Source organism: Nyctereutes procyonoides, unplaced genomic scaffold (assembly GCF_905146905.1).
Source record: "Nyctereutes procyonoides isolate TBG_1078 unplaced genomic scaffold, NYPRO_anot_genome, whole genome shotgun sequence".
In the NCBI taxonomy this organism is placed as follows: Eukaryota; Metazoa; Chordata; class Mammalia; order Carnivora; family Canidae; genus Nyctereutes; species Nyctereutes procyonoides.
In genome coordinates this window covers 38,188,781-38,215,289 of record NW_026575052.1, presented here as the reverse complement: position 1 = coordinate 38,215,289, position 26,509 = coordinate 38,188,781, and the positions used below count along the sequence as shown (strand labels likewise).

The window sequence follows — 26,509 nt, the reverse complement described above, 5'->3', positions numbered from 1 at the left end:
TCTCTCTCTCTGTTTCTCATGAATAAATTTTAAAAATCTTTTAAAAAAAATTTTTTTCATTCATTTTACGTTGACTGAATTACCATAATCATTATCAGTTAAACTTAATGCACAGTACTTTACATACTACCCAGTAAAGATAATGAAGACAAGGGTCCCTGGGATCCAATATTTCAAAACAGAAGTAAATAAGCCTATTAATTAACGCCCAACTAGTGAGTAGTTCCTTTATTTATTTTAATTAGGTAAGTAATAATATACATTGTAACAAATTAAATGCAGAAGCAAACATAAAAGAGCCTGCCCTGTCTCTCCCCAATCTCACATACCTATTAAACATACACACACACAGAATTTTTCCTTTTTTTAGATATGTGTTACTATTACTATTGTTGTTTGCTTCCTTTTTTAAAAAATGAGATCAAGGGACTCCCGGGTGGCTCAGTGGTTGAGCTTCTGCCTTTAACTCAGGTCATGATCCCAGAGTCCTGGGATCAAGTCCCACATCGGACTCCCCTCAAGGGAGCCTGCTTCTCCCTCTGCCTGTGTCTCTGCTTCTCTGTGTCCTCATGAATAAAAAAATAAAATCTTAAAAAAAAAAAGAAATGAGATCAATTCTATTGTACACATTACCCAACTTATTTTTGCACAGAACACACCACAGATGTCTTTCTGTGTCAATACCTGTAGATCTAGCCCATTCTTATGAATGAATAAATTCCATAATTTACTCAACCATTTTCTAACTTATGGGCATGTATCTGTTTCCACTTTGTGGTCTTAAAATATTATTCTAAAAGCCTAAAGGATGGGGCACCTTGTGACTCAGTCGGTTAAGCATTTGACTCTTGATTTCACCTCAGGTCATGATCTTAGAGTCCTGAGACCAAGCCCCACCTCAAGTGGGGTCAGGCTCCATGCTCTGCATGGAGTTGGCTTGTCCTTGTCCGTCTCCCTTTGCCCTGCTTGCACACACGTGTGTGTGTGTGTGTGTGTATGTGTGTCTCTCTCAAAATAAATACATAAATAACCTAAAGGACCAAAGCTTTTATTTTTGATAGAATGGATTTCTAAAGATTATCAGTATATTTAAATCAGATATAACAATTCACAGTCCCACCAGCAATATAAAAGCATGCTGCTTTATCACTGGCCATCACCAGACACTTATTCTCATTTCTGCCAATCTGTAGTCAAGAAATGATTATCTCTATATTTTGTTTGCATGTTCCTAAATTCATCTTCAGTAATTCTCATTTATTCATCTGAGACGTGACATTTTTCTATTGGGTTGTCTCTCCCTTTTTGTAATCAATTTTTTTTAATGTTTAAATCTAGCATTTAAGTCAAAATGCATAGAAGTCAGGAAAGTTACTCTATTTTGCTCAGTTCAGCATCCCCACAACTGAGGACAGTGCCTGTCATATGGTATAATGTGTCTCCTAAAGGTGTACTGAGTGAATAAATACGGAATATCAATCCTTTTAAAAATATATTAGAAATATTTTCTCCTGGCTTATCAATTTGTTTAGGTGGTCTCTAGTTATATGAAGATTTTGTTGATAATGATGATGTTTACGAAACAAATATATCTTTATTTTCTTTATAGCTTCACACTTTCCTCCTTTAAGGGAAGGAAGCTGGAGATTTCCCCATCCAGAGGTATTAAAAATATTTATCGAAGTCTTCTTTTAATATTTTATAGGGATTTTTTAAAAATATTTGAATCTTCAACTAGAATTTTTTATGGTGGGAGGAGGACATCTCTAACTTTATTTTATTCCAAATGGAGAGCCAATTATGTCACCCTTTAATCAATGAATTGAAATATTGTTACCTTATATAGTATCTTTCTTGATTCTGTTCTAAACTCTCCTTTTTATCCCACTGAGCTGTTTCCATCTTCCTAAGCAATACTACAACATTATGACTATAGTCAGTTAATACTAAGTTCAAATCTCTGATAGTCAAGGTCATCTATAATCTCTTTTGAATTCTCATACTTTTCCTCTTCAGTATGAACTTCTCATTCAATGCATTCTACACACAGAAAAAAAATCTATTATGATTGGGTTTTCACTGATCCTGCTGATAGCTGATTTTCATTTCACAATAGATATTTTCTACTAAGACATCTTTATCAAAGCTCATATCTCTTAAAATATTTATAAAATGAGTTTTTTATTTATTTCTGTTGATGTTTTTTATTTCTGTTGATTATTAATGGCATTTATCATTATGGATTATATTTACTTGATCCATAAAACAATTTACAATTCTAAAACATAGTCTCTGTTTCCACTTATTTCCAAAAATAGTTATGTTGTTATTTGGCTACTATGTCAAGAAAGAAGAATTACATTACTTGTAAAATAATTCAAAATTCTAAGTCATACTTAGAAGGAAAATATTGTATGCCAACAAAGAATAAGACAGAGCTTGAGAAAGTGATTTTTTTCCCACAACATATTAGTTGAATAGACTTTTTTTTTAAGATTTTATTTATTTGAGATAAATACAGCACAAGCTGGGAGTAAAGGGAGAAGAAGGCTCTATGCTGAGCCAGGAGCCCAAGGCAGACATTTAACCGAGTCACCCAGGTGCCCCTGAAGAGATAATCTTTATAGCAAAGGGAACAAACACAATTGTTTGTGATTTAAAAACGTTTTTGTTGTTGTTTTACTTACTTATCCCTTAAACTAGGGATCTGAAATAAGGAATCATGAAATTGTTTTTACTTCACATCAAGAGACAAAATACAGCACTGAGTATTGAAATGTGTTTCCCATTCTTTTCTCCAGGATATTTATTCCATTTCCTTCCTTCTTAATACCAAAATATTTTGACAATGGTCCTATAATGATATAGCACCTGGCCTGGTAACAGAGACAACCAAACTCTACATCTAGCTGTACTTGCTAGAGACACTGGAGCAAGACAAACCTCATTAAGCCAGTTCACCGCTTTAGGCCTCAAGAAACTGAACTAGACAATCGTTCATGTCCATTCTAGTTCTCAGATTCAATGACAGTTCTAAGTGTTTTAAAGTTTACCATTTACATCAGATGATATAGATAACTCAGAATTAAGTTCAAAGAATCAGTAGATTAAAGCAGTTTTTATAAAAGCAATTTGCCTTCCCATTCCTCCATTAAAATGATGAACTACAGTTGACCCTTGAGCAGGGGTTTAAACCACATAGCTCCACTTTATATGCAGATTTTTGTTGATAAATACAGCACAGTGGGGACCCCTGGGCGGCGCAGCGGTTTAGTTAGCAGCCTGCCTTCAGCCCAGGGCGTGGTCCTGGAGACCCGGAATCGAGTCCCACATCAGGCTCCTGCATAAAGCCTACTTCTCCCTCGGCCTGTGTCTCTGCCTCTCGCTCTCTCTGTCTCTCTCATGAATAAATAAAATCTTAAAAAAAAAAATACAGCACCATACTGTCAACGTATTTTCTCTGCCTTACAATTTTCCTAATAACATTGCTTCCTGTTGCTTGTTATAAGAATACAGTATATAATACAACATACAAATTATGTGATAATTGTTTATGTTATCAGTAAGGCTTGCAGTGAAGAGTAAGCTGTTAGTAGTTAAGCTTTGGGGGAGTCAAAAAGCTATACATGGATTTTTCAGCTGCGCATGGGTGGGCACTCCTAAACCCCCCATTGTTCAAGGGCCAACTGTATTTATATGTGGGTTACAAAAGTGAAAGCTATTTCAGTGAAGATGCGTGAGTTGCTAATCAACTTCCATATTCACCATCTAATGACTTAGAGTCTGCCATTTGATTTCTGACATAAAAACTCACCTAGTCAAAAAAAAAAAAAAAAACAACTCACCTAGTCCTTAAAATGTTATTTGCAGATAAGACTTTGGTACTTTAGAAAATGGAGCTGTACATATTTTTGTAAGGAGTCATGAAAGGAGGAAGTAAAGGCATGCTCTTTATATGCTAATAGATTTTCTCAAGCTTTTTCTGAAGATTGGGTTGAGGGTGACGTTGGGACAAGGGGGAAATGATAAGTGGGGAGAGGGAGATGGAAAAGTGAGCTGGGGAAGATAAGAGAGGACTAATCACAAACTTTGTGATTTACCTGGGAAAAGTTTTAAGGCACAACTGAATTATGCTCTGGAAAACATTTATACATTTTATAATGAGGTTAGAGCATCTACAATGATGACAGGTCTCACTGATAAAGCAGGAAGTTTCACTTTTTGAAAAGAATTTCCTATTGTTTTCTGTGCTTTCAAAAATCTTAGTTTAAGATCAAGGGTCACAAACAGAATAAATCTGATAACTGAACCCACTACCTGGGAAATTCTGGTAAAATTGAGGAGCTTTCGTTAATTATTCACATAATTAAATTTCCTGCTTAACTTGATGAGTCTTGGCCAAACTTGACTTGAGTATCACTTCTTGAGGGTTGATGGCTTCGGGAAGACAAAGAACACGTTTCTCTATAAATTCCTCTGATATGGGGCACCTGGGTGGCTCAGTCAGTCAAGCATTTGCCTTCCGCTCAGGTCATGATCCCAGGACCCTGGGATGGAGCCTGGACTGGGCTCCCTGCTCAGCAAGGTCTGCTTCTCCCTCTCCCTCTGTGTCTCTATCTTCCCCTGCTTGTGTGCACGCTCTCTCTCTCTCAAATAAAATCTTAAAAAAAAAAAAACCTCCTTTGATAAAATCTTAACATGAATCAGAATGAAGCAGTTATTATACAGGTATTATGCATCTATGAAAAGTAGTGATTCATACAATCCAGTGAATCAGATTAAAAACCATTCCGATTATGGTGTAACTTTTTTTAGTTTAAAGCAAGAAGGATGAAAACTAGTTACCCCAAGATCCTGAGCCGCTGTTTCCCTTGCATGAGTGGTGTGAATTTGGGAGAGAGGGATGTGTTTTTTCCCTCCACAAAGGAGAGCTACGTTTTTGAAAGTCCCTGATGAGGGATCCCTGGGTGGCGCAGTGGTTTGGTGCCTGCCTTTGGCCCAGGGCGCGATCCTGGAGACCCGGGATCGAATCCCGCGTCAGGCTCCCGGTGCATGGAGCCTGCTTCTCCCTCTGCCTGTGTCTCTGCCTCTCTCTCTCTCTCTCTCTCTCTCTCTCTCTCTCTCTCTGACTGTCATAAATAAATTTAAAAAAAATTAAAAAAAAATAAAGTCCCTGATGAAGCAAATCGCTCTCTCATCCCTCAAGACGGACCCAGATGGTTTCAAACGATAGAAGCACCTGTGAAGTGGAAGTAGATATGAAGACACTATTGTTTAAAAAGCCCCTATTTGTTCCCTGTCAGCACCATCCACACCTCTTAGAGCTTGCCCAAAGGAAAAGCTAAATTTATATTTGCCGAGTTTTTGTTTTTTTTTTTTTTTTTTAATGAATGAATCATTCTGAGTGCCTGTGCTACGTAGATGGTTTTGCAAAGAGGAGTGCAGGAACTCCTCCCACCTCGTTCCTATCTTTTCCTGGATGTCCGTTAGGGTGCACAGAACACCTTCCCAAATGGGAGGTGGCCAGAGGTGGTAACAGACCCAGGAGCCAGGCCCCTTCCTCCCAAATTACCAGCAGGCGTCCACAGAAAAGCCTCTAGGAACCTGCGAGTGGTCACTGGCATTGCCAAACCGTCACCACGTAACTCCTCTACAGCGACCCTCTGAAACAGCAAATCACTGGAATGACCTGCTCCAGGTCGCAAAGAAATCCCCTGCGCCTCAGACCCCTGAACAGCCCAGCTCCCAGGGGAGAGCGCAGCACCTGGCCCCCGGGGTCTGTCAGGACTCTTTCACAACCTCCCTGGGCTTAACCGCTGGGTTAGGAAGGGCGGCCAGGCCCCCCGACTGCTGGGCTGCGGTACGAGGAGGGCACCTCGGGGTCACCACCGTGGCCCTCGGGACGGACGCAGCACGCGCTGCCTGGCGGGCGGGGGGAGGGGGGAGCCCTGAGGTTACGGCCTGGGGCTTTCCGCTCCCGGCGGCCGGCGTTCGCTACCAGAGGACAAAGGGGGTGGCGGTCGGGGGCGGGACGGGGTGGGGGTCGGGGCAGGGGGGTCGGTCGGGTTGGGGGCAGGGGCGGGACGGGGTGGGGGTGGGGGTGGGGCGGGACGGGGTGGGGATGGGGTGGGGTCACCCTGACTTCCCGGCGCTTTAAATCGGAAGGCATCCCTCGCTGCCCAGAACCAGGCCGACGTCTGGGGGACGAAGCTGCCCCCACCCACGACGTGCCGAGCTCCAGACCCGGCAGCCCTTCCCGTGCATCGTGCAGACAACGGGCCGCCCTGGGCGACGCAGGTCGCGCCTCCAAACCCGGGCCCCGCGGGGGGCGAGCGCGGCCCAGTTCGCCTTGGCCCAGGCCCCGCGCGCCCACTCACCAGCTTGGTGGCCCGGTACGGCCCGGGGCCCACGAGGCGGTGCTCCATGGCCGGTACCCGCGGCGGCGGCGGCGGCGGCGGCCGCCCCAGCGCCGAGCCCCGCGCCGCAGTTTGAATCGCGAGCCCGAGCGCTGCGGGCGCTGATTGGGCGGCGCGGCGGCACGTGACGGGGCTTCGGGGCGGGGCCCGGTGGGCGGGGCGGGGCCTCAGCGCGGCGGGGGCCGACCCTGGGCCGCCTGACCCCCGCCCCCCCGCCCGCGCCCCCTCGGCCACCGGGTGGACGCGGGTGTGCGACCTGGTGACGGGAAGGGCGGCCCGGGTGGTGGGATCCCACGTCCGCTGCACCCAGGCCGGTGCTGCCAGTCGGTTGGGGCGGGCGGGCAGGGAAATGAAGCGAGCGACGGCCTCTCCAAGGGGGCGACCCTGAAGCTTGGGGGCGGGCCCTGGGCTCCCGGGAGTGCACCACGCAGCTGCACAGGAGCCCCGATTCAGCGTCCCTTTTTTGTCCTTTCGGGAGAGTCCTCCACCTCTTGAATTCTGTGTTTTATGGCAGCCTGACAACTTCTGTCCTTTGCCATGGCGCTAGGTCTGTTTTACTGCTCAGGATTTTCCTCCTAGGAACCGCTGGTCTGATTTGCTGTTGTTACAAGGGATAAATCAGGTCTACACCTGCAACTCGAGTTCAGAGTTCAAATGTGAGGCGGGGGGGGGGGGGGCGGTGCTTGCTATTTGGTCACCTCAGTGAATACCCAGGATAAGCTATCATCACAGAAACCTGGGTCAGGGGCGCCTGGGTGGCTCAGTGAAGTGGCTACCTTTTGCTGGGGTCACGATAGCAGGGTCTTGGGGGCTGCTTCTCCCTCTGCCTCTGCTGTCTCGGCCCCTTCCCACCCACCCCCCAGCTCTGCAAGCTCCCCCTCTTTCTCTCTCTCTCTCTCTCTCTCTCTCTCAGATAAATGAAGTCTTTTTAAATATCTGTGTAGAAGACCAGACTCCCAACTTCATAACACCCCTCCTATTTAACTGCATTTTAGAAAGCCCCCTCCCCAAATTCTGAAATGACAGGTATGTATTACTTTTTCAATCAGAAAAAGCAGTAAAGACAATATAAAGATAATTTTTGCCTTCAACGAATGAATTCTTTTTCAAAAGATTCCAATGGAGCACAAGAGGAAGAAGAAAATGACTTCAGAACCTTTTCCATCTGGGGCCTGTCACCACCAGCCACGACTGTGGAACCGGGATTTGAAACAAAATGCCAGGCCTTGCTTCCTGAGCATTTTCTCAAGAGTCCATCATGAGATATAGACAAGATAATTCCTTTTACTGGAAAATGGTATCTCCAAATGATCTACACATCTGAGGCCACCGTCTTCACGAATGTACTTTAAATTTGGCTGCTGATAAGCTACCAGTCTTTCAGCATCACATAAAAACGATTGGGAAATTTCTGTGCACATTCTTCTCAACCATGTTTAAGTGCAAGGCCAACAGGATCCTGTAGAAGCTTTGACTCAGCCTCAGAACATCTTTATAAGGTATTGAGTACTGGCAATTTCACCATCACCAGCTGACTTGCCACTGACATTAGGAAATGCCAAGCTGTGGAGCAAAAAGCAGTATAGGCATCAAGTGTATTATGGGGTTGGAAATTGTGTTTCTCAATCACTGAGTAGGGAGTGGTTGGGAGCAAGGCCTTCACTGCCAAGAGAGTTCCTGACTGTCACATTCAATCCTTCTACTGCCTGAAAGGTCTCCCAGCCAGTTGGATGGGTCGTTTTGAAAGAACTCCTCTGCTGAAACCCACATCACTGGCTGCTTACGTTGGACTTTGGCCATTTAGATTGTACTGCAACTGCATTCAGCTGTGTTCCTTGGCATTGAAGTCATGAAGACAGTCCATGTGCTGAGGTTCTTAAAAGTTGTAAAATCCTATGACTTGAGCTCCAGAGCTATTGGTCTGTATTATGACTGCTCTACTGGGAAATGTTCCTCTTCCCCCCCTCCGCCCCGAAACTATATTAATACTCTTTACTAATAGGGGCATCATATTCTTTGGAGATACGGTCAATGAAGAAAGGCTAAAGATATTTGGAAAATGTAACACCATACTATTTCATCAAAACTGTTAACTCATTTTTATTTCAGCATTTAAAAAATAAATACCACAAAAAATAGAGATTTACATGCATTCATTCACTTATTCGATATGCATGAGTTCCTACAATGTGCTGGGCACTGTTCCAGTCACTGGAATATTATTTCAGGAGAAAAGACAAAGTCCCTGTTCCCAGAAGCTGACATCCTAGTAGGGGGAGGAGGCAGCAAGCCAACTATACACATAAAAATATATATAATTTATCAGGCAGTAATTGAGTGTCAGGAAGAAAACTAAAAGAAGAAAAAGGAGAGGATGGTGGAGACAGGGATGTTATTTTGGCTCAGGTGGCCAGGGAAATTTGAGCAAACAATCTGAGTCAAATAAAGGAGTAGCTGTCTAGGGGAGGACCTTCTAAGCTGATGGGATAATGGCCCATGTTAAAGTCTGACGTGAACACATGATTGCCACATCTGGGGAACATGGAAAGGAGGCCTGTGTTCACTGGAGTGGAGTGAGTGAAAGGGGTGGGGGGGATGGGTTTGGACAAAAAGAGAAGAGCTCTTTAGGTCACATTATGGGTCAAGGGATTTGGCTTTTACTCCAAATTGGTTGAAAATGTTTTAGAAAGTTTTGAGAGCGTGTCAAGATCTCAATAGGTTTTTTTAAAGTACCGCTCTGGCCACTGTGTGGGTAATGGACTGGAATGGGGGTAGGTGTGGAGTGAAGGCAGGAAAACCAGTTCAGAAGCTTGAAATAACCTAGGAGAAAACAATAAATGTGGTTGATACACGGCTTGGCATATAGTGCCTTTCAGCAAGTACTTGTTGAAAGAATAAATGGATGAGCAAGTAAAACTAAGCTTTATAAGTTATTTATCTCCTAAAGATCAATTCATTCTGTCTCTAAGTGTATGTCTTACATGCATAGACTCTGCACTATAATAGCTAACGTTTATATTTTCAATATAACCTATACAATTTGCTACTGAACCTACTATTCTGTTTTGTCTTTTTTTAAAAACAATTATTCGTACCGGCTCCTCCCTTTTGAGTCTGAGGAAACACAATCCATACGTGATGCCTTGTGTTAAAATCACACACACACATACCCCGCTCTTGCCACTTCACAGTCAACCCATTACAGTTCAAAGTTAGCATAATAAAAGCTTTGCCAAGGATATAGCTGACTGGATTCTCATATTTGGGTATAGGTTTATTTTCTCCCACATCCTGACAGTGCCTCTTTGTTGCCATAGCTAAGTATAATACTTTATTTCTAGGAAATCCATTGGATGACAAAAAAAAATTGTAACTAACATTGGTCTGGCCAAGGAATATCAGATCAATTCAGGGAAGAAGATCGTGGAGACAGGAAAGCCATTTAGAAGGTCATTGAATGAACACAGAGCTGAAAATCCAGGAGCAGCAGAGCATTATGAACACAGCTATGAAAGCTTGGGCAAGACTCTTCTGTGTGTCAGTTTTTAATTAAAGAAAAAAAAAGGAAATAGGAGCACCTGGGTGGCTCAGTCAGCTAAGCATCTGCCCTCGGCTTAGGTCATGATCCCACGGTCCTGAGATGGAGCCCCACATTGGGCTTCCTGCTCCGTGGGGAGCCTGCTTCTCCTTCTCCCTCTGCCTACTGCTTCCCCTGCTTGTGCTTGCTCTCTCTTTCTCTCTGTCAATTAAAGAAATAAAATCTTGAAAAAACAGAAAATGGTATCTGCTTCACAGGGCTATTGAAAGACTTAAGAAAATACATGCAGATTTCTTAGAATTCTACTTCCCTTGTGCAGGTGAGCAGAATTCCAAGGTAGTGTCCATGATTCCCAGGCCGATTGTACATACTCCTCCTCCTATTTTTTTCTGTCAAACATGACCTCAGGTACTGCAGCAAAGAGAATTTGCCTATGATATTAAGGTTCCAAATCAACTGACCTTGGTATAGGGAGATTATCTAGATGAGCCTGAGTTAATCACATGAGCCCTTTAAGAAGAGAGTTTTCTCCAGTTGGTTGCAGAAGTCAGAGATTCGAAGTGGAACTGAATTCTGTTACCCTGAATGAACATGGAAGCAGATTTTTTCCCCCAGAGCCTCCACTGGGGAACTTAGCCTGGTGGAGGTCTTGATTTTAGGCTTCTGACATCTGAACAGAGAGCACAGCCACCCCACTCCAGCCTTCTGACCTACTGAACTGTAAGCTAATAGATCAGTATCGTTTTGGGGGGGTTTTAAAAAGATTTTCTTTATTCATTCATGAGCGACACAGAGAGAGGCAGAAACAGAGAGAGAAGCAGGCTCCTCGCAGGGAGCCCGATGTGGGACTCGAACCCTATACCCAAGATCACACCCTGAGCCAAAGGCAGATGCTCAACTGCTGAGCCACCTAGGCGTCCCTATCAATATTGTTTTTAATCATTCAATGTATTGTAATTTTTTATATGACAATAGATAACTGATATATCTTGTATACACAAGCTTTCAATAAATGCACTACATGTAGCACATGGTAGGAGAGGGGATAGTAGAAATGTCAGTATTTAATGAATGGTTAGCTATAGGGATGAGAGAGGAAAAAGCCAAATGTGCCTCTAAATGTCACCTAGAAGACTGGCAGAAAGACTGGACCATCAGCCACCAGTGAAACAGGATTTATCTGGGTAAGCAAGAAGGAACAAAGAGAAGAGATTTGACTCTTCATAAGAATCACCACAGTAGTTTGCTTAAAATTCAGTTTTATGGGAATGCCTTGGTGGCTCAGTCAGTTGGGCATCTGCCTTGGGCTCAGGTCTTGATCCTGGGGTCCTGGGATTGAGCCCCCCCCACCCCGAGTCAGGCTACCTGCTCAGCGGGGAGCCTGCTTCTCCCTCTCCCTCTGCCTGCCACTCCCCCTGCTTGTGCTCTCTCTGACAAATAAATGAATAAAATTTAAAAAAAATAAAAATAAAATTCAGTTGTATGGATTCTATCCACAGAGGTACCTACAGGTATCTATATTCCATAGGGTTGTTTTTATGGTTTGACTCCTTACCAGTGACTACAGAATCCATGACTTGCCCAGATTTCTAATTTTGTTGAGACAAAACCTTAAAACTCCCACCCTCGAGGCTGATATGCAAGAGTGTGTCATCCTGCTTGGAGGTGAGCCCGGGCAACCACCAGGATTCTCCCCACCCCCAATACGCCCTTGACATTCTCTACTCTTCATGTTTATGCACGTTATGGGGAAAATATTTACTAGCATTTGAGGATTCACCTGAGTCATCGGACCTGTTCCTCCTAGACACCAAAGGCTTTGCAAGAGAAGTTGGGGTTTGGAGGTGCAGCATTTGACTGGCAGTGAAACATCCAAATAGAGATGACTTGTGGTTGAAAATATTAGATCAAAAGGGCAGGGGAGACAGAAGTGGGTGAGCTGGAGCCCTAGAGGTATGTGAGGACTGTGAGGAAGAAAAAAATAGAGAGCAAACAGATGGTGGCTTCTCCACTATCCCATCTCAGCCCTTTGAATTTACAACTCTGACTGACCTGTCTCTCTGGCCCTCAATCCCACTGCTTCATCCCTGAATCTAGGCTTCCCTACCCACTCCTGCCACTTCACTTACCATATGTCCCCAGCCTGCCCTGAGCTGGTGACACCTGGATTAGGAGCCGGCCCCATTCTTGGTTCCCTCTGTAAGGCTTAAGCTCTGGACATCCTTCAGAGACCTTCTCTTCCATTTTACTGCCAAAGGCACCAGAGTTCAACATTAGCCTCAGCAGAATTACAGATCAATGCATGTTACTGAACTTTTGGGTAACTCCCAAATAGTTGAATAATAAACTCCAGTATCAGCAGATAAACTGTCTTGACCCATAGAACCCAAGCTCACTTTTAAGAAAAATCTACAGGGGCACTTGTAGGCTCAGTAGTTGAGTGTCTGCCTTTGGCTCAGGTCTTGATCCCAGGGTCCTGGAATTGAGTCCCGCATCGGGCTCCCTGCAGGGAACCTGCTTCTCCCTCTGCCTGTGTCTCTGCCTCTCTTCGTGTGTCTCTCATGAATAAACAAATACAATCTTGAAGAAGAAGAAGAAGAAGAAGAAGAAGAAGAAGAAGAAGAAGAAGAAGAGGAGGAGGAGGAGGAGGAGGAGGAGGAAGAGGAGGAGGAGGAGGAGGAGGAGGAGGAAAGAAAGAAAGAAAGAAAGAAAGAAAGAAAGAAAGAAAGAAAAAAGAAAAATCTCCAAACCAGGATGACATCATCTGCATTTTAAAAAGATTCATTGCAAATAGCCTGTGAAATAGCAAATGTAGTTAATACAGCCAAAAAGAACTCAGTTAAAAAAAAAAAGTAGAGGAAGGGGGAAAATGTGCAGAACTTTCAGGAAACACTATTGCCGGGTCTCACTGCCACACACCTGTAAGCAGGGGCAGGGCTTGCCTCCCACAAGGTAAGATCTTTAATGGGGTATTTCCTACAGCAGCAGCAGAGGGTCCTGAAAGCCAAGGCCCTTGCACCACAGACAAACACAGGAGCCCAGAGAGAGAGGAGCGGGCCAGGGGAGCCCTGCTCAGCCAGAGCAGGGGTGAAGCTGGAGGGCGTGGCGGGAGCTGCTGAGGAACAAAGGAGGCCTGTGAGTTGGGGTTGGGGCCGGCTGTCCGTGCTCACTGAGCTATCTGGAAGGGCTTACAAAGGCAACAATGGTTATTGTGTCTGCCTACAACACTGCCGCTCTTCTTCTCTTTCAGAGTCAAGAAACTGAAACTACCTGGGATATATATTTTTAAAAACCATTTTAAGTATTTGCCCCTGCCAACGATGATTATTTTCTATTTCATATTTTTCTCTTGTTCATTCCCGACACAGATGCCTTTCCCCCTTTCCTTCCTTTCTTCCATCCTTCCTTCCTTCCTTCTCTCTCTTAACTTTTCATTGGTTGTAGCCTATATAGACAAAAGCGCACACATGATCTGGAGAGGGTTTGAGGAATTTTCACAAAGGGAACCCTTGCAACCAGCACTCCAATCAAGAAACCAAACAGGGACAGCTCCTGAGCAGACATTCTTACACCTGCTCTGGTCTCCGCACCCCAAGAATAACTGTCATGAGTCTTTGACTATGTAAGAAAAAAAAAGTAACAAGGAGTTTACCCCACACCAAAGAGGGAACATGAGCCAAGTCACATACTAGGAATTTAGTCCATGTACAAGGTAACCCAAGCACCAGCTGTGAAAGTGGAGAGGGAAGGGATCAAAGGATTTCATTTAGTGGATAAAACACAGCATTCAGGGGCACCTGGGTGGGCCACTTGGTTAAGTGTCTGCCTTCGGCTCAGGGTCCTGGGATAGAGTCCTATGTTGGGTTCCCTGCTTAGCTGAGAGCCTACTTCTCCCTCTCCCTGCTGCCCACCCGTCACTTGTGTACCCTCTCAAAAAAAATAATAATAATAAATAAAATCTTAAAAACCCCCGCAGCACTCAGTTTCCAGCTTGACTGGATATACCATTTGTGACTTTCTCCTTTCATTCAAAGAGAGAATTTCTAGACATTCAAACCTGTTTGACCACATTTTCTTATCTAGCTCTCTTCTGAAAAAACTTCTGGCTGGGCTGCACCTGGAATCAACAATTGGACAATGTTTTGATTCCAGCTCCAAGGAGGGAACAGGAGGGTGAGTGTCCGTGGTGCAGATTGCACTCTAAAGTGGCCCCTCCAAGCGTGTCCACACTCTGGAACCTTCAAAACTTATGAAAATACAGATGCCACTCCTGACTCCAGGCTCATGCAAGTAGCTGCTCCGGGGAAAAGGGACAAGAGGATCAACCACAGAAATGCTATCATCTGATCCTCTCCCACACACCAGCTGACAACCACAGGTAGGGTTCTGCAGGCCCTCCAAGAAGTGACCTGAGGGCCTGGGCAGCATTACAGCCGGGAGTGCCTCCTGTGGGTTCTATGCTCAAAGCTGAAGAAGCTACCAGAAGTAGCATCCTAAAGGAATGTTCAATAAAGGCCATAAGCAGTGTCAAGTCAGGTCTCCAAACTGGGTCAAGAAAAGTAAATAACCCAAGGAGATGAGAGCAGAGGAGGTACAATGAAACAGGCTTGAGCAGAACCTAGAGTAACTACAGATCTGCAATGCACAGACCTAGAACCAAGTCTTGGCCAGGAGTTTTTAAAGAGACAAGGACAGCAATTCCATTGACCAAGTATTCTTGCCTCCTGTCCCCCAAATAGAACCTAAACCTGACATCTTATTATAATGACCCAGCTACCAATTTTCAAGAAATGCAGAGGATGGAAGACTATGGGGGGATGCAACCAGCAAAATCTGGAATTCGGGAGAGTCTATAATGAGCAGGTGTTTGCAACTGCAGGGAAGGGGGAGAGTAGAGGATGGAGGGAGAACCCATAAGAGATTTAAGGGACACATGAACTAATCACACTGCGTGGACATTATTTGAACTATAATTCGCCAACTGTAAAAATAATAAAAATGAAAGCATTTGAAAAACAATTATGAGATAATTGGGAGTTGGAACACTGAACAGATATTTACAGATAATCAGGAATTGCAGTTTAAAGTTTTAGACATGATATTTGTATTATAGTTATCTTTTCAAAGCCTCCTTGGTCTTCTAGGGCAGTGGTTGTAGAACTTTGGCATGCATCAGAGCCACTCAGAGGACCTGTTAATCCACAGATTACTGGACCCTTCTCCCAGAGTTTCTATTCTGTAAGACTTTTGGGGGGCCTGAGAATTTGCATTTCTACCTAGCTTGATGATGGGGACATGAGGGCTCCTATTACTATTCTATGTAGTTTTGTTATGTTGGAAATTTCTATTTTTAAAAGTTCTTTTTTTAAATAAGGGAAAAGAAAAAAGCATTTGACCACATCCAACATCCATTCCTGATTTTAAACACACACATGCACACACACACACACACACACACACACACACACACCTCAACAAACCAGAGAACAGAAGGGAGTTTTCTCAACTTAATAAGAATCTATGAACACCCTACACCTAACATTATGATTAATGGTGAAAGAGTGAACACTTTCTCCTTAAGATCAGGAACAAGACAAGGATGTCTGATTTTTATTCAGCATTGTACTGGAGAGTCTAACTAGTGAGTGTAATGAGGTAAGAAAAAGAAATAAAAAGCATCCAGTTTAGAAAGAATTAAACAGTTTTTATTTCTAGATAACATGATTGTCTATGCAGAAAATCCCATGAGGTCTACAAAATAGCTCATGGAGCTAATAAGTTTTTGCCTTCTAAACCTATATCCTATCACAATCTGGGGACCCCAGTGAATACTCCGATCCTCACTTAATACTATTTCCACATAGACTTCTTTAGGGTAGTGGTTCTCAAACTTGTCTCTGCATTGGAATCACTTGGGAAGCTTCAAAAACCACTGATGGCTGGGGGCACCTGGGTGGCTCAGTCAGTTAAATGGTTAAGTGTCTGCCTTCAGCTCAGGTCGTGATCTCAGGATCCTGGGATCAGCCCCTCATCAGGCTCCCTGGTCCACGGGAAGCCTGCTTGTCCCTCTGCCTCTCTTCCTGCTCCTGCTCTCTCTCAAATAAACAAAATCTTTAAAAAAAAAACTAACAGCAAAAAACTCTTGATGCCTGGATTCCTTTTCACATACATTGTTTTTAAATTGTCCTGGGACTGAACAGCCTGGGCATCGGATTTTCAGGAGATTCTAATGTGCAGTCTAGTTTGAGAACCACTGCCCTAGAAGCATATTTCTGGCCATGGAACTTCTCTGAACAGTGAGTTTAGGAAGTGAAACAGCAAGCCTGGCTCAGGCCCTCCTGGGTTTTCTTTGGGATCTGCTTGCCAACAAAGTTGATTAAATCTGTTCTGCTCCTGTGAACCATGAATTTTATGATAATAGGCCCTGTGGCAAGGCGCACAGGGAACAGGAGCTAGGAGAAACCTGTGGCTGTCCAGGGGTGACTAGGACAAGGCAAGTCTGTCCAATTTAGGCATAGAGAAGTTCCAGCAAGCCTACTTAGTAAACAGGCTTACAGCCATCTTGTCCTAACACCTCCTCTACTTTTATTTGGAAATATTTCAAACCTACAGAAAAAAGTTCAAAGATTAGTCTAAGGACACCTCCGTACTCTCCACATACGTTCATCAATTGTTGACCCCCAGCCTCCCCTGCTGAACCCGCAGAGTTCAAAAGGCAGCTCCTAAATGCAAGGGCATTTTTCTACTTAACCATAATACCATTTACCTCTGCAACTATCTCAAAATTTCTTTTTGAAGAAAATGAAATTACCTATTTTAAGGATCCCACACTGCATTTACTTGTCTTGTCTTTTTACTCGTCACGCTCTGGAATAGTCTGCCTCCTTTTTACAAGATACTGACACATTTGCAAAGGCCAGAGTGTGTTCCATAATACGACAAAAGCAATGAGGCTTCCTTGTGATTAGATTCATCTTAAATATTTAGCAGGAACACCATGTTGATGAGATTGCATGCTTCCAATTGCATCATATCAGGAAGATCGCGTCATTTGGTCCTATTATCTCTGCTGCAGAGTTTAATCACTTAGTTAAGGTGGCACCCACCTGAACTCTTCATTTTGAAGGTATCCTTTTCCTTCATACTTAATAAATAAATAATCTGTAGGGTGAATCGATGAGACCATATGATAGCCTGTCCCCAACAAGCTTATATCCAATGGTTTTAACATCCACTGGTAATCAGTTATTATAACAGTGGTTGCAAATAGCAATTTTCTTTTTTTTTCCTAAAGATTTTATTTATTCATTCATGAGAGAGACAGAGACATAGGCAGCGGGAGAAGCAAGTTCCCTGCAGGGAGCCCAATGTGGGACTGATCCCAGGACCCCGGGATCACGCCCTGAGCCAAAGGCAGCCACTCAACTGCTGAGATTTCCGGGCATCCCGCAAATAGCAATTTTCTAATTCTACCATTCCTTTTACGTTTTTTTTTTTAAGATTTTATTTTATTTACTCATGAGAGACACAGAGCGCAAGAGAGAGGCAGAGACACAGGCAGAGGGAGAAGCAGGCTCCATGCAGGGAGCCCAACGCGGGACTCAATCCCGAGTCTCCAGGATCACGCCCAGGGCTGCAGGCGGCGCTAAACCACTGCGCCACCGGGGCTGCCCTCCTTTTACGTTTTTTAGCTGACATTCCACTATAAAATAAAGAGCGTTTGTCCCCTTTACTCCACTTCCGGCTTTTTTCCCATCTGCTGCTTTTTTGAGAATCATTAGGGACTCATGAATCTTTGCTTACTTAACAAATCATGGTTCATTATTATCTGTCTCTTTGAAGCCAGCTCTCTTCTTTCAATATGTCCTTTGTCGTCTTTAAGAAGTGCTTTTATGTTTACTACAAGATATTTCAAGCTCACTTTGTATGTTTTGTGCAGGGTTAAGCTAAGCAGCCAGGATAAAATCTGAAGCAAAACAAACACATTTGAGGCTTTCATGGAGCTTACAGTCTAAGGTGGAGGGTAAATATGAACCAGACAATTGTACAAATATTTAAAACTACTGTAAGTGCTCTAAAAATAAGCATGCTATTCTAGAATTCTAGAGTTCTAAGTGTATAAGAGGGGACTTGATATACTCTGAGTAGTTGGGAAGGCTTCCTTAAACATAGGACTATTGTGGACACTGCTGCTATAAACATTGGGGTACAGGTGCCCCTTTGGATCACTACATTTGTAACTCTGGGGTAAATACCCAGGAGTGCAATTACTGGGTCGTAGCGTAGCTCTATTTTCAACTTTTTGAGGAACCTCCACACTGTTTTCCAGAGCGGCTGTACCATCTTGCATTCCCACCAACACTGTAAGATGGATCCCCTTTCTTTGCATCCTCACCAACATCTGTCATTTCCTGACTTGATTATTTTAGCCATCCTGACTAGTGTGAGGTGGGATCTCATTGTGGTTTTGATTTGTATTTCCCTGATGCCAAGTGATGTGGAACATTTTTTTCTAGTGTCTGTTGGCCATTTGTATGTCTTCTTTGGAGAAATGTCTGTTCATGTCTTCTGCCTGTTTCTTGATGGGATTATTTATTCTTTGGGTGTTGAGTTTGATAAGTTCCTTATAGTTTTGGATGCTAGCCTTTTATCTGATAGGTCATTTGTAAAAATATCTCCTCCCATTCTGTAGTTGTGTTTTGGTTTTGTCTACTGTTTCCTATGGAAAGATCCCAGATGTCCATCAACAGATGAATGGATAAAGAAGATGTGGTATATGTATATACAATGGAATACTACTCAGCCACCAAAAATTGAAATCTTGCCATTTGCAATGATGTGGATGGAACTAAAGGATATTATGCTCAGTGAAATAAATCAGTTACAGAAAGAAAATTACCATACAATCTCACTCATATGTGGAATTTAAGAAACAAAGCAGAAGATCATAGGGGAAGAGAGGAGAAAATAAAACAAGAGGAAATCAGAGAGGAGATAAACCATAAGAGATTCTTAATCATGGAAACAAACTGAGGGTTGCTGGAGGGGAGGTGGGTGGTGAAATGGGGGTAACTGGATGACGGGCATTAAGGAGGGCACGTGATGTGAGGAGCACTGGGTGTTATATAAGACTGATACATCACTGACCTTTACCTCTGAAACCAATAATACATTATATGTTAATTAATTGAATTTAAATATAAAAAAACATGAACTGAAAAATAGGAGTTACTCAGTTCAGGGGTAAGGGGTTTGTGTATATGCTGGGGCCAGTGGTGGTGGTGGCGGCAGAAAGTAAGGGATATGGTCAGTTGAGCAGGTTTCAGACAGAGGTTAAGAGAGGAACTTGAGAAGCCCAAACAGTGTGGAGGTCTTTATTCAGCTAGGCTAAGGGACTATCTGTGTGGCAGGGAGGCTGGGCAGACGCTGACTGCATAGGGCCCTGAGGGCAAGTTAGAGGTTTTAGTCTTTATCTTCCAAGTAATGGGAAGCCATTAAACGGCTTAAGCAGGAGAGGGAGTCATAATTATATCTGCATTTTCAGACGAATAATGGCTAATACAGAAAAAAATGGGCTGGGGAAAGGATGCGTGTTAGCAATCAGATGGAAGGCTCTTTGCAGTAGTGCAGAGACCTGCCAAGTAATGCATTACAGGGTTGTGGCTGTGAAACATCACTGTCACTTCCTGTCACTTCCTGCCCCTGAAGCTAGCACACACCCATTCAGGGCTCTGGAAAGATTTCTACAGACAAAGGGGAAATCTAGTTAATGGGCTCCTCCCTAAGCTCTCCCGACCAGCCCCTACTCTCTCTGCTCCCTGGTTTTCTTTTACATCCAGTAGGGAAACACAAAGGTGTTTCCTTTGTGATAAGAGATGATCATGGTGAGTGTTTAGGAGCAGAAAGGTACACAAAGACAAAAACCAAACACCGTTTGGTTTCAAACGTAGGGTGGAGGTCTCTGGAGGAAGGGACAGAGATGGAATGGGGGCTAGAAATTTGTTTAGCTCTTTGGTGAGGAGAAGGGAAGGATGGATGAGAGGCTAACGGGGCTGCTGGGCACAGGGCTTACCTTGACCCAACCCTTCCTCCAGAGGATCTGCTCTTCCACCACCATAAGATGTGGCATCACCAAAAACCTGCTCTGTGCCAGCTGTGGAAATGGTTTGGAAGAGGGAGCAGGGGTGATTGGTGAAAGCAGAGCGGGAAAGAACGAGGTCTATGGGAGGTGGGGACAGGGAATGTAGGAGAGAAGAATTTCAGCAGTGACATCAACCTGAATGATTCCTTAGAACCACACACAATTCACAGGCTATTTCAAGCATTGTGAGAGATTTTTACAAGCTTTCCAACTCTTTAAAAACACTGACATAACTCAAATATGTTTACATAACTTTAAAAACAAATATGTTCACATAACTTAAAAAACTTCAACATAACTCTGACACCAAATCTGACAGGCAGGGTAAATGCCAAGGGGAAGGAGGCAACATAAAAGCGATTATCTTCGCCATTTTGAGTGTATGGTTCAATGGTACTAAGTACATTCACAATGTTGGGCTGCCAATCTCCAGAACTCTTGTCATCTTGCAAAACTGAAACTCTGTACTCATTAAATAACTCCCTTCCCCCAGCCCCTAGCAACCACCCTTCTACTTTCATCTCTATGAATTTGACTTTTCTAAGTACATCATGTAAGTGGAATCACACAGTACTTGTCATTTAGTGACTGGGTTATTTTACTTACTGTAATGACCTCAAAGTTCATCCATGTCTTAGCCTGTGTCAACATTTTTTTTCCTTTTTAAGGATGAATAATATTCTACTGGCCACAAAATATGCCACATTTTGTTTACCCGTTCATCGGTTGATGCACACTTGGGTTGCTTCCACCTTTTGGCTAATAAATCAAATGCTGCGGGTGTCTTGGTGGTTCAGTTGGTGAAGTGTCTACCTTCCCCTCGGGTCATGATCTGGGCGTCCTGGGATCGAGCCCCGAGTGTGGCTCCTTGCCCAGTGGTAAACCTGCTTCTCCCTCTGCCTCCTGCTCCCCCTGCTTGTGTGCGTGCTCTCTGTCAAATAAATGAATTAAATATATTTGTAAAACCCCAATGCTGCTATGAACATGAGTGTGCAAATATCTTTTTGAGTCCCTTCAATTCTTGTGTGTATCTAAAAGGTACAATTGCTGGATCATATGGTATTTGCATTTTTAAGTTTTTGAGGAATAATCATAGTTTTCTCCATAGGGAGAGTTCCACTTTCTTCATATCTTTACCAACCCATGTTATTTTGTCATTTTTTAAAATAGTAGCCATCCTCATGGATGTGTGTTTTTTTCCAAAATTATAAAAATATATGTGTTTATTGTGAAAATTGTAGCTTTAGGAAAAAGAAAAAGAAAAAAGAAAAAGGAAAGTTAAAAAAATTAAAACAGGTTTCATTTTAAAATGAAGCAAAGTGTTGCTACATAAATGTAAAAAAGAGGCTTTGCTTAAAAAATACAAAGATGTTATTAGAAAAATAGGCAAAGACTGGACACAAGAAGGGTGCCAGGGATGAAATAGAAGTAGCCTATAATTATGTGAAAGGATTGATATCAGGGGCTGCGGTGACAGGATGGGAACTGGTGTAGTTCTCTGGCTACTTCCAATCACTGAGGACACAGAGTCCAGGGCCCTGGTGTGGCCACTGCAGCAGGAGGGTGGGGTCAAAAAATGCTTCTGTTCTGCTCTGCAAGGGCTGTCACCCAAATTGGCTTATCTATTTAATATGAGAACATGGAGGCTGGATGGCCTGAGGAAACATCTCCCTCCCTAATGCCAAAACTAATGATATATTTGAAATGCTCCAGAAGATATGAAAGAGAATTGAGTCCTTAAAAAGTTCTGAAAACACAAGTGAATTGATTGAACTATACATTTTCTTTCAGAGAAAGAATGCTGGTGCTATTTTGGGGGGAAAAAAAGCAAGACTCTTAAAGCACTCTGTTCAGACATTCAGACGTCAATGCTGGATGGAAGTTATGATGCACACATGTCAGTTATCACACCCATAGCAAAGCACCTCCCTGGGGAGTTCTGAAGGCACCACAGTTCCCACTGAAGTCTGAAACCATGTGGTGGTTTCAGCCCCCAACACTTTGAAACACCTCTCGCTGAGGTGACCTCTATGTCTCCTCCTGTGAATCTTGTAGGCTTGTGACGTGTTTCAACCTACAGAGTTTGGAAGAAGTGATGTTGAGTAATTTCTGGGATTAGGTCCTACAAGGGCTTGCAGCTTTGCCCCAATTTGCTTAGAATGCTCACTCTACATACGTAGTTCCTTCACTAGGTCTTCCCCCTTGGGCCCCTGCCACAGTGCTGTGAAAAGCTGAGCTGCAGGGAGGTCAAATGTTGATGCATGAATGATGGTCCCAGCTGAGTCTAGCCCTAGAGTTATCCCAGCCCAGATGCCAGATGTATGAATGAAGAAGCCTCCAGATTTCAGCCTTCAGCTTTTCAGAACATTTTGGCCTTTTAAGTCTTCCTAACTGAGGCCCTAGACATCAGAGTAGATATGAGCAATGCATGCTGTGTCCCATCTGAATATTTGATTCACAGAACCTGAGAGCATGACAAATGGCTGATTGTCTTTTAATGCTACAAGTGTGGGCAATTTGTTGTGCAACAGTAAATAACCAAAACAAATAGTTATTAGCACTACAAAGAAAGTAATTTAGCTACTGATTAAGATTATTGATTGACCTGTATCTGGTAGAAGACTTGGTGGGATCAGAGGTGCTTAAAAATCAAAGAATTTAGAATATACAGCTAGCAGTCAAACTTTCTAGGAACTCTGTCTTCATTTCACCGGTAGTTATTCTTATGGGTGAAATCTTGTTAGGGCTGGAGGCAGACGCTCTTTGATCTTATGGCTGAGTTTACCATCAGTGGAAATGCCCTGTGGCTGTGGGATTTCACAATAATGTTTGATGACAGAGAAGATGACCTATAGGATTCTGCATGTGGGAAAAAGAAGATATGGTCCTACTGGCTATGAGCTCCTTAGAGCTCAGACCAGAAGAGAATATAATATAGTTCCTCATTGAGGACTTGGTATCTTATTGGATGCAGCTGTGGATGGAATAGGGTCAGGTTAGAGGTAGAGGGCCCAGTCCCCCACTTACAGGGGTTCTCTTGAGGCTTAACAGGTGAATGAAATGGCTAGTTATAGTGCCAACAAATTCTGGGAGTCTGTAGTAAATACAGGGGAGCAGATTGGGTATGAACAAACAAACCATAGTGTTACTTTGGATATGATTATTCCTGAGGGAGGTGGTGGGGAGAGTGGCTCATGTGGTGATCCTGGAGGGTCTACTATTAAGACACTTTCCACATATTTGTCAAGATCTATTACTGTAAAACACAGTGAATCAAACAAATGTAAGTGAGGAGCATCAATAAAAATTGTTGGAACTTTGATGGGCCCTTTGATCTGAAGGGCAGCTCATGGCCATTACAGGATCACAGGCTAGATACTTGATATACAGTATTTGCTACCAGATAACAACAACAACTACTACTACTGTTTGTCTACAGTTGCTACTGCTCCTCCTACTGCTGCTGCTACTACTACCGTTGTTACTACTACTGCTGCAACAGTATGTAGATATTAAAGATTGGCATTAAAGAAACTTTTAATAATAAAAGCAGTATTCTGGATACAAATTTAGCTCTTGGTTATGTAACAGTTTAAACATGTAAAAGTAGAAAGAGCAGTATAATAAATTCACAGTGTCAGTAATTATCACCTAAGGCCAATGTTGTTCACCTACAGCCCAACCACTGTTCCCCAGCCTAGCTTTCATAGCATCTCCCTGGAAAATTGTAATACCTTTCAGTTCTTCGGTCATATTTGGGGCCCCAAAATAAATCACATGAAGGGGCCCTAACCCACATCTGTTGCTTAGAGACAAACCCACCTGTGTCCACCCAAAACCAGTCCAACCAATCCACAGATCGACGAGTGGAAAGATAATTATTTGTTGTTGTAAACTACCAGGACTCTAGAGTTGATTGATATGTAGCATTTGCCAAGTTACCTGAAACTTATAACAGAATATTAACAGTGGATTTCTTTTAATGAATAGAATATGGTATATTTTTCACTTTCCAATTGGGTTTTGTGTGTTTTCCCCATTTTCTACTTTTAACCTGTGTTACCTATTAAGTTGAGGTGGGCAAAAGTGATATAATTTAAGAGTAGATGTGGGAGAAAAAACAAAACAGTGGAAATAATTATATTTCTTTTCACTCTATACTTAAACTAGAACAAAATTGCTTGTTTTCCACAGGGCGGGCAAGGTTACCATCAGTCAAGCATCGGGAGTTTCACAATGTAAACAGTGTAAAAAAAAATATGATGACTTAACAATAGAACCATTATGGGCCTGTCTTGGTGTTCTTGAAATCTTTCTTTTAATTAGGCAAATGCAGAGAACCTTCTTTGTTCCACTGCCTCTAAACACCCAAACCCCACATTTCTGCCTTATCTAACAACTTTTTTCTTCTTTTATTATAAACGTAATGAAAGGAGAAACTGTGAAAGGATCAATACATTACTCAGTCACCAACTCCTTAGAGGGAAAGGGTTAAAAATGTAGCTCTCACAAAACTGAAGAATCACACCTACCTATTTATAAGCCATGGCAATGGTCTGTCCCATCTTCTCACTTCACATATCAGGGTAGAGTAATTTATCTGTACAATCCATTTCTTTTTTTTCCATATTAGCCCATTTTGCCTTTGGTTATAAGAATGTCTTATATATATTTGCCACCTGGATATGTACAGCCATAAAAACATATCCCCTAAAAGGATACATTTGAAGAAGTTAAGAACATTCTTAGCTGGGTGACAGGCATTAAGGAGGGCACGTAATGAGATGAGCATTAGGTGTTATACTATATGGTGGCAAATTGAATTTAAATAAAATACAATAAATAAATACATGAATAAATAAATAAATAAATAAATAAAATACAAAAAAAAAAAAAACACCCCACCATTCTGTAATCTGGGATATTTGGCTGGCGCAGTCGGTAAAGCATGCAAATCTTGTCCTGGTCCTGAGTTTGAACTCCATGTTGGGCATGGAGCCTGCTTAAAAAGAACTAAAAATAAAATAAAATAAAAATTCTATACTCTAATGTTACTGAAATACTTTAGACCAGTAGCTTTTATTCTTCAATTTTACAATCTCAGTGTATTAGAGACATGACTTTTTATTAAAAGTTCAGAGCAAGGCAACTATAAGTACTTAAATGTAGATTATTCATTTGATAGCATAATATCTAAGTTTCTCTCTCTCTCTCTCTCTCTTTTTGGTGGGAAAAAATAGATGTTATTTATTGTTTATTTTACCCTGTCAAAGGGAACAAAAGCACATTTGGTAAAATATTACCATATGATGTTTAAAAAGGGGAATCAGGGGCGTTTGGGTGGCTTAATTGGTTAAACGACCAACTCTTTTTTATATAAATTAATTTTTTATTGGTGTTCAATTTACCAACATACAGAATAACACCCAGTGCTCATCCCGTCAAGTGTCCCCCTCAGTGCCCGTCACCCATTCACCCCCACCCCCCGCCCTCCTCCCCTTCCACCACCCCTAGTTCGTTTCCCAGAGTTAGGAGTCTTTATGTTCTGTCTCCCTTTCTGATATTTCCCCCACACATTTCTTCTCCCTTCCCTTATATTCCCTTTCACTATTATTCATATTCCCCAAATGAATGAGAACATATAATGTTTGTCCTTCTCTGACTGACTTACTTTACTCAGCATAATACCCTCCAGTTCCATCCACGTTGAAGCAAATGGTGGGTATTTGTCGTTTCTAATGGCTGAGTAATATTCCATTGTATACATAAACCACATCTTCTTTATCCATTCATCTTTCGATGGACACCGAGGCTCCTTCCACAGTTTGGCTATTGTGGACATTGCTGCTAGAAACATCGGGGTGCAGGTGTCCGGGCGTTTCATTGCATCTGAATCTTTGGGGTAAATCCCCAACAGTGCAATTGCTGGGTCGTAGGGCAGGTCTATTTTTAACTCTTTGAGGAACCTCCACACAGTTTTCAAGTGGCTGCACCAGTTCACATTCCTACCAACAGTGTAAGAGGGTTCCCCTTTCTCCACATCCTCTCCAACATTTGTTGTTTCTTGTCTTGTTAATTTTCCCCATTCTCACTGGTGTGAGGTGGTATCTCATTGTGGTTTTGATTTGTATTTCCCTGATGGCAAGTGATGCAGAGCATTTTCTCATGTGCATGTTGGCCATGTCTATGTCTTCCTCTGTGAGATTTCTCTTCATGTCTTTTGCCCATTTCATGATTGGATTGTTTGTTTCTTTGCTGTTGAGTTTAATAAGTTCTTTATAGATCTTGGAAACTAGCCCTTCATCTGATACGTCATTTGCAAATATCTTCTCTCATTCTGTAGGTTGTCTTTGAGTTTTGTTGACTGTATCCTTTGCTGTGCAAAAGCTTCTTATCTTGATGAAGTCCCAATAG

General features: G+C 42.7%; 1 protein-coding gene across 1 annotated transcript in view; it reads right to left on the bottom strand.

The window, feature by feature from the left end:
- Positions 1-6,532, bottom strand: part of DEPDC1B (DEP domain containing 1B) — an 84,929-nt gene extending 78,397 nt beyond the window's left edge. Inside the window, exon 1 of the mRNA XM_055331994.1 lies at positions 6,378-6,532. Coding sequence (XP_055187969.1) covers positions 6,378-6,425 — 48 coding nt within the window. The 5' untranslated portion in view covers positions 6,426-6,532. The remainder of the gene's footprint in view (positions 1-6,377) is intronic.
- Between the last annotated feature and the right edge of the window lie 19,977 nt (positions 6,533-26,509).